The sequence below is a fragment of the Lynx rufus genome, unplaced genomic scaffold, assembly GCF_022079265.1.
Source record: "Lynx rufus isolate CCGP_SWC_20201006 ecotype Redwood Valley unplaced genomic scaffold, mLynRuf1.p SCAF_2, whole genome shotgun sequence".
In the NCBI taxonomy this organism is placed as follows: Eukaryota; Metazoa; Chordata; class Mammalia; order Carnivora; family Felidae; genus Lynx; species Lynx rufus.
In genome coordinates, this window is record NW_025814834.1 from 207,525,385 (window position 1) to 207,533,836 (window position 8,452).

General features: G+C 53.8%; 1 protein-coding gene across 4 annotated transcripts in view; it reads right to left on the bottom strand.

Annotated features, from left to right (window-relative positions):
- The window catches only part of CDA (cytidine deaminase), a 28,564-nt gene extending 21,971 nt beyond the window's left edge, over positions 1–6,593 (bottom strand). For all 4 annotated transcript variants that reach the window (XR_006962721.1, XM_047083508.1, XM_047083507.1 and 1 more), the window contains exon 1: positions 6,398–6,593. Coding sequence is in view for 3 of the 4 variants with exons in the window: in XM_047083508.1 (XP_046939464.1) it covers positions 6,398–6,551 (154 nt within the window). In the remaining variant the exon portion in view is untranslated. The remainder of the gene's footprint in view (positions 1–6,397) is intronic.
- Positions 6,594–8,452: the final 1,859 nt, after the last annotated feature.

An 8,452-nucleotide genomic window follows, 5' to 3' on the forward strand; every position in this document is an offset into this window, starting at 1 on the left:
CACTGGGGTGCTAGACCTCTAAGGTGCAAAGTTATAATTTCACGTGGGGCCTCCAGCAAGTTCAAGTGGAGTTTCCTCCTCTTGTTCAAAAAGAGAAAAAGAAAAAAATGGGAAGAAAGGCCTCGGCCGTGTACTCTGATCAAGAAAGGCCAGACAGGTTCATTTTGCTTCTCTCGCGCAGAAAACAGGCTGTCGTCTAGCCAGGCAAAGCAACGCCATGGCCAGTGTGGCCTTCACTTACTCTGAAACATACGTGCGAGACGGGCTGGTATGATGCCAAGTTAGGAATCCACAATTGTAAGATTGGACCAAATAACACCAGGATGATAGGGCTGTCATTACTGCTTTCTTTTCTTTTCTTTCATTGTTTTTCTTTCATCTGCCTGGCACTCCGTGGAACACTTCTATCTGTATCGTGTCGTCGACCCTTTTAACAACCCTGTAGGGCAGAGGCTGTTATAACCCCATTTTAGAGAAGGTAAAGGCTGAGGCTGCTGGCAGGGAGCCTGGACTCACATCCAAAGGGCTGTCCTTTTTCTCTATGGCAGTTCAGCGAGGACATGTTTTAGAGTGGGTTTGGCGCTTAAGGCAGGGCGAGGGTCAGATGTGATCAAGCCGTTAGCAAGGAAAGAAGTTCCAAAGAGGGGATTTGGGCCTGGCCACCCAGAGAAAAGAGCAGTGCTTTTGAGCACCGTCTCTCTTGAGGGACCTAAATACAGTTAAAACGGTCCTTGTCACACACAGCGGGCATCAGCGTCTTCTGGACAGCTTCTTAAAAGAGGTTTCTCAGAGGCATGTGGGTGGCTCAATTAGTTAGGCATCTGACTCTTGGTTTCTGTTCATGGGATTGAGCCCTGCATCGGGCTCTGAGCTGACAACGTGGATCCTGCTTGGGATGCGCTCTCTCTCTCTCTCTCTCTCTCTCAAAAAATTTTTTTTCAACCTTCCTCTTTCCTCCTGGAGTTTCTGCTTCAGTAGGTCTGGGTCAGATCCCAAGAATTCACATTTCCAGCAAGGTCCCAGGAGGTGCTGAGGCTACAGGTCTGGGACTGTATTTGAGAATCACCAAACCAGAAAAATGTCACGTCCACGGGCTCGAAGCAATACTACACTCTTTCCACATTCCCACCTCCCAGCCCACTGCACAGGCAACACACAGTGTCACATATGAATTACATTCGAGCTCAACTACAGAGCCCAGGGGTTTTGGTGAAGCTCCTCTTCGTAATGAGCTGTTTTTGAGTGACAGTGGAGAGGACCAATGGATGAGCTGGGAAGACAGGTGTGGTGGGTATGAGGAGGGCTGTAAGGACAGGAAGCCAGTTAGAGACACCTGCTTTGACTTACCAGGAAGTGCTATGAGGGGTCAGCGGTGGGGAGGGTGCTTGGAGAGCAGTCCTGGAGGAGAAGGGGAAGCCAGGGGCTGGCCTAAGGGAAGGCGATGAAGGACCAGATTTAAAGGTTAAAGCCCAGACAAGCTGGATTCAGCGATTGACCAGGACATCTTTAAGAATCTTTTTAGAAATGCAGCTTGTTCCTCTCAGAATTCATGACAGCTGATCCAGTAAAGTGGCTTTTCCCCTAAATGGCGAAGGGGCGTATAGAGTGTGAAGCTCCTCCAGGGAGGAGTGAGGGAGATAGACCAGTGTCCCAAGGACAAACTCACCCATCCCTTGGGGGGTGCCAGGAAAGAGTGGTCTCCATGACTCTCCTCTGCCACCTCCTATCTGGCGTTGTGCAGACACTGGCTGCCCCTGCCAACCCCCTGCTGCCCCATCTCTTCTGTGTCCCCACCCCCCTCTCCCTCTGTAGCTCTGCCTCCCCCCGTGGGCTCCTCCTCTCCCCACAGCTCTCCCACAGCAATCACAGAAGGTAACTGTTGGGATCCATCACCCTCCCGGTGATCCAACCCCGGGAGGGCACAAGGCCCTGGTCAGTCAGCATCGAGGGGAAAGGACCATTATTACAAGATCATGACAACAAGGCTGTCAGATTTGTTTTTGAGGTGGCCTCTGAGGAGGGAAACTCCACACGGGCTGGGCTTTGGTGCAGCTGGAGAAAGTCACGAGCTGGGCAGACCCGTCCCACGATCAACTACAAACTCTAATCCCCGCCCCGTGCCCTGTCTGACTGTTCTAGGTCCCCTCCTCTCCAGGCCCTGCCTTACTACCATCTGCCCTCCCTTTCCATCTACAGAAGGAGATCCAGGGATCCTGGCTAAATGCCCTCCATTTGTCCCCCTCTCTCAGCACACTTTCTCTGTCCCTGTCTGCACGTGCACCCTGTGGCAATGGGGCGGCAGAAAGAGCACGACCTCAGTTGTCTCATTCGTAGAGGGTGCCTTGGGCTTTTTTTTTTTTTTTTAAATTTTTTTTAACATTTATTTATTTTTGAGACAGAGAGAGACACAGGATGAACGGGGGAGGGGCAGAGAGAGAGGGAGACACAGAATCGAAAGCAGGCTCCAGGCTCTGAGCCATCAGCCCAGAGCCTGACGCGGGGCTCGAACTCACGGACCGCGAGATCATGACCTGGCTGAAGCCGACGCCCAACCGACTGCGCCACCCAGGCGCCCCTGCCTTGGGCTTTTGCACACTCCTTCTTGTGGTAACAGACCCACCCAGCCCCCACTGGGAAGGGATGTGCTGTTGGGCCAATCACACTACTCTATCATGACAACAGTGATTGGCCCAGGGATGTGCATGTGGTTGGAGATGGACCCATCAGAGCTCTTCCCTGGAGTTTTTCCATCTCCAGCTAGTGAAGGAGAGTCCGTCCGTCCTTCCGTCCTTCCTTCCTTCCTTCCTTCCTTCCTTCCTTCCTTCCTTCCTTCTTTCCTTCCTTCTTTCCTTCCTTTTCTTTCTTTCTTTCTTTCTTTCTTTCTTTCTTTCTTTCTTTCTTTCTTTCTTTCTTCTTTCTTTCCTTTCTCTCTCTCTCTCTCTCTCTCTTTCTTTCTTTCTTTTTTTAAATAGGGAATTTGATTTTTTTAAAAAAATTTAATGTTTGGGGCGCCTGGGTGGCTTGGTCGGTTAAGCATCCAACTTCAGCTCAGGTCATGATCTCACAGTCCGTGAGTTCGAGCCCCGCGTCGGGCTCTGTGCTGACAGCTCAGAGCCTGTAGCCTGTTTCAGATTCTGTGTCTCCCTCTGTCTCTGCCCCTCCCCTGTTCATGCTCTGTCCCTCTCTGTCTCAAAAATAAATAAATGTTAAAAAAAAATTTAAAAAAAATTTAATTTTTATTTTTGAGAGAGAGAGAGAAAGAGAGAGAGAGAGACAAAGTGGGGGAGGGGCAGAGAGAGAGACACACACACACAGAATCCAAAGAAGGCTCCAGGCTCTGAGCTGTCAGCACAGAGCCCAATGCAGGGCTCGAACTCATGAACTGTGAGATCATGACCTAAGCCACAGTTGGATGCTTAACTGACTGAGCCACCCAGGCACCCTGAGGAGAGTTCTCTCCTCTCTGCTTTTGAGGCTGTAAAAGAATATGGACCAGAGGCTGCCTGCACTCATGTCCCCTGATGCCTGGAGAAAGCCCACCTACAGGATAAGAGAAAGAAGCAAGCACCCAGGAGGATAAAGAAGGACATGGTGACATCGGAGTTCCTGGATCCAACTGTCCTGGAGATACCATCTACTCTTGCCCATAATGGTTCTGCTTGGTTTCTGTCACTTACAACACATGACACTCATCGTCTCCCTTCATGTGGTGGCTGTGAGATTACAAGAGATCTTCCATACCAAGTGCTCAGTGAAGGATCAGTGCCTTGTGGCTATTACTACTGCCGTCGATCCCTGCCCGTGATGTCCTCAGCACCACCCAGCTCTGCCTCCAGCTCACCTTGGTCAGTGCCTCCTCATGCCCCTGGTCTACCTGGCTGAAACTCTAGAACCATATTCCTTTCCTTCATTCTACACTGCTCATCCCAAGCCCAGTCCATTTGTCCCAGATGGTTTTCCTCAGGTCTTTCCTTCCTCCTTGTTCCAATGGCCACCGCCCCAGTCTGAGTCATTCATTCGCACACTCAACAAACCTCAACGGAGGACATATAACAGGCTGGGCAATGCGCTGGTCCTGTGGACGATCAGCAAATAAGACAGACATCCTCCCCCTGACACTCTCTCCTCTGTCTTGGCCCTCCTTGAGTACCTGTCAGACCAACTGTCCTTGAATTCTACTTTCATGTTACTCTTCTTCTTCTTAACATCCCTGGTTCCCTACTTCCTACCTCATCAAATCTCAGTGGCAATGCTTGGCCTTCACAAGTCATCCAGAAGCTGCCTCCAAATAGTAATGATAGAACAATACCTTTAACAGAAGGAGAAGCAGCCACTGTGGCAGAAACTGGGCTAGTCACTTTACAGGCATCGACTTGCTTAAAGCCTCACAACCTGAGGTTCCAGGGCTGATGATAACAGGCACCAGCCATCAGGGAGGACCCTGGTGCCGTGCTGGGCTAGGCAAAGCAGCTCTGTTCAGAGCCATCCAGAAAGGTGGGCACACCGTGTTCGGCTCAACAAATGCGTAAGGCACATTTGGGTGAAGGGTGTTGCCCGGCATCCCACAGCTGATAAAGAGCAGCACCAGGATTCAAACCCAGCAGCCCCTAATCCAGGGCCTTCGCCCCATCCCAGGGGACATCCCTAAATCCCCACTGCACAACCAGGTTCCTTCCCGCAACTTAAATAGGCCACACTCCTGCTCACATCATTCAACCACTCCTGCAGTCATCGGTCGAGGCCTCCCTTTTGAACCATGACCTGTGTAAGAGGAGGGACCTCCATAGGGGGAGAGACGATGTCATTTCTGCTCATGGCGCTATCCCCGGGGCTTGGCCCACACATTACCTAGAACGTCACGGTACACAGCAAATATTTGCTGAATGAATGAATCCATGCAAAGAGGCACTGGAAAGAACCAACGGCTGATTCGATGTTTAAGACCCTGGAGCCACGGGGCAGTGTGGGCTGCAGTGTTGTTTGTGGTGGTGGTTAATGTTTAATACTCATCTGAGCCACCGGGCCAGGCCTGAATTCGCACTAGACACATGGAGAGTCTGGATTCCCTACAGAGTAGCCACCTTGGGGTCAGGGGAACTCCGGATTAGAATCCCAGCTCTGTGATCTCGGGCGTTTAGCTTCTGTGAGCCTCAGTTCCGTTCTCTAGGATTGCCGGGTTGTGTCAATGGAGAGCATTCCTCACCACCCTTTCACGTAGGGACTCAAGGTTACTTCTCCTGCTCAAAGATGTTTGAGATTCAGGTAACTCGTGAAACCGGAAAGAACCTCAAAGGTGAGAGATAACTGGAACAGCAAGGAGAGCCCAGAGGGGGGGACTGTACAAGGGGAGGCGGGGGCTCGCAGCTAGGCTCACAGCTGAGTGGCGGTGGGGGTGAGTGGCCCACAACTGGCCTCAGGCTGCTGGAGGTTACCCATTAGAGGCACACATGTGAGCTTCTTTTCCTTTAAATAGCTGCCGCTGCCAGGCAGAGGCAGATTCTGGGCAGCAGGGCTGGGTGTCCCCATCTGCCCACTGTGCCAATTCTCATCTGCCCCCAGAGTGGCGGGGAGGGGCATGGCTTCCCTGCCACTTCCTCACCACGGTGCCCCGCTCTTTTGAATGAAAATGCCTCCCAGCTTAGTGAAAACAAGTCTGAACTTTTGTTCGAGTGAGCTTTCTCTATAAAACCAACAAACCAAAGAAAAGGAGCTTAGGAACAGATTAGTGCTGACTCCAATTCCCACCCTCCCCAGGCCAGCACTCATTGCTGGTCACCCAAACTTCGCCTGGCCTCCTTGCTTCCTCCAAGGCCCTCTGCAAGCCCTGAAGTCCACTAACAAGTCACCGGCTGTTGGCCTCCGTTCCTCATTTTCCTTCCTAGCACAGCAGGTGACGTGAAGAAAGCAGGGTCTGGGGGATCTCAGCCCTGGGTTCCACCCCCAGTGCCCCGTGCGACCTTGACCAAGTCGTGTCACCTCTCTGGTCCTCAGTTTCTTCATTGAAAAGTGGGCATAACACGGAGGTCAGTGGGTGCGAGGGGAGGCCTTGCTGATAAAACCTGTGGAAGCCTTAGGAGGGCGCCACAAGGACGGCGGGGGGGGGGGTGTCAGAAAGTATCAACTCTCTCCCCCCTCCCCCCAGCACTGAGTTATGGCCTCCCCTTCCAACTTCCCTCCCCGTCCCACCTCTGGCTTCCCAGTCCTCTAAGAATTGGACGTCGCTGCATCCGAGCAGCACCTGCGTTCCCCACGGCCCGGGACAGCAGGCAGGGCAGGGGCGAGTGGCAGCGTCACTGGGAGCGGCCAGTGCTGCCCTCTGCTCTGCGGGCGCCCGCCCGTCCTCTTGCGACCACCTGCCCGGGCTGCGGCCGAGGGGGGACCGGGGCGCCGTCCTTACCGGAGAAGATCCTCCCGTCCCGAGTGAGAAGCGCGGCGCCCACGGGGAAGTGACTGTAGGGACAGTAAGCGGATTTCTTGGCCTCCCGGCAGGAGAGCAGCAGCCGCTGGACGAGCTCGGGCTCCAGGGCGCAGGCGGGACGCTCCTGGGCCATGTCTGTGCCCCAGGGCGGCGGAGGCGCAGAAGTCAGTCCCCTGCCAGCCGGCCAGGCCCTCGCGACGCTGGCTCCTCCCCCCCGCGGCGCGCGTCCCTGCGGGGCGCTGGGCGGGGCCTGGAGAGGGACCTCCCGCCCCACCCCCAGCTCCCACCCCCCTTCCCGCCCCGCAGGTCCGGGTCCCAGAGTGTGGTGGGCGGCCCAGCGTGAAGAATGCGACCGTGCCCCCGCGGGCTCCCCCTCTCCCCTGGGGACCACTCTCACTGCTGACACACTGAGGGGCCAGTGGGACGGGACATGGGTGCCCCTGTGGAGGGGGCGACTGTGGACACACGCTCCTCAGGAAAGAGGCTGCTGGGGGTCAAGGTCAGGGTGAGTCCTGGGGAGTCCAAGCTCCAAAGGTTGAAATGCCCCTGTTTGTTGAATGACCCTCTTCTTCACTGGGGGATGTGATGAGGTTGAAAGGGCAGAGCTGGAGCAGCCACTCTGGCTTCCTGAGGCAGAGCGTGAGCTAAAGCAGTAAGACCAAGTTGCTTCTCCATTTTCACCCATTTTCCTTCCAACTCCGGTCTTAACCCAGAAGTTAAAAGTATCCCCGCCGGAGGGAACCTCTGAGGTCATCGACTCACGCCTCCTCATTTGTTTTGCTGGCAAGATGAACATTGGGTTGGTGGCCAAAGCAACGGGTTTTGCATGCTGACACCACCACTTTCCACGTGTGCAACCACCGGCCGGTTCTTTGACCTCTGTGAGCCAGTTTCGTCATTGCTACAGCGAGGATAGTGATCATCTCTGTTCTACCTCCTCGGATTATAGAAGAGCTTGAGCTTTGGAGTTTAGTGGACCTAAATTTGAAGTCCAGTTCTTCCATTTATTAGCCATACAACCTTAGGAAATTAATAACCACCTCTCTCTGGGTCTCAGTTTCTTCATCTGTGCAGTGGGTGCACTCACAGTGTCTTGCAGAGTTGTCGTGAGGATCAAATGAGATAATGTGCGTACGGTGAGCGTGGTTAGAGGGTCCTGGGACATCATGACAGTAGCACGCTTTGTGACTCCATGCAGATGGGGTGATTGACATTAAGTGACTTGGCCAAGATCACATAGGAAAGGCAGAGAACACCAGATAGAGTGTCCAGAGGCGTCCAAATGTCCACAGACCCCCAGCAAGCAGGAGTGAGTCAGCAGCTTCTCTGAGGGCTTGGATAGAGGGTGGGGAAGAGGAAGGGGGGAAGGTAGAAGGTGGGGAGAAAATGAGGCCGGGTGTCCTTGTCCTGCATGCTGACATCTTCGTGTCCTATAGCCCGGAGCTCTCACCATGTAGAGATACAGGCAAACTGGGCAAAGTTGGCCTCATTTTCCTCTCCTCTTCCCGCCAGGTTTCCCCCACCCCCTTTCTACACATCCAGCCTTTAGAGAAGCAGCTGGTTCCTTCCTGCCTGCTGTTGGAATTTTCTTCTGGTTCCACACGTTTGGCATCTAGTGCAGTTTCTTGGATCTGAAGCAGGGCTGGCAGAGAAACCAACCGTGTCCCCCTGGCTTCTCTATCCCTGCACTACCCAGCTACCCCAAGGGGCCCTCTCCTAGGGTTCCAGGAAAGAAAGCAAAGGGTGTCTGGGGACCATGTGTACCCGTTCCACATGGAAATAATTCTAAGGCTTTTGGGGGCCAAGTATAATTGCAACAGGACAAGGGATAGAGGCCCTGCTAGCCTGCCAGGCCTGTCGGGAACCCCCGTGGGTGGTGCTGTTCCTGTCCCCTGCCCTGTCTTGACTCACACCAGCTAAGCCCAGACCTACCCAGGACTGGGGCTGGACTCCTTGGTTCCATAGCATCAAGAGAACTTGGATGGCCTCCAGGCAAGTTATGGCCTTGGCCTCTGCAAAGCTCTTTACCTGCAC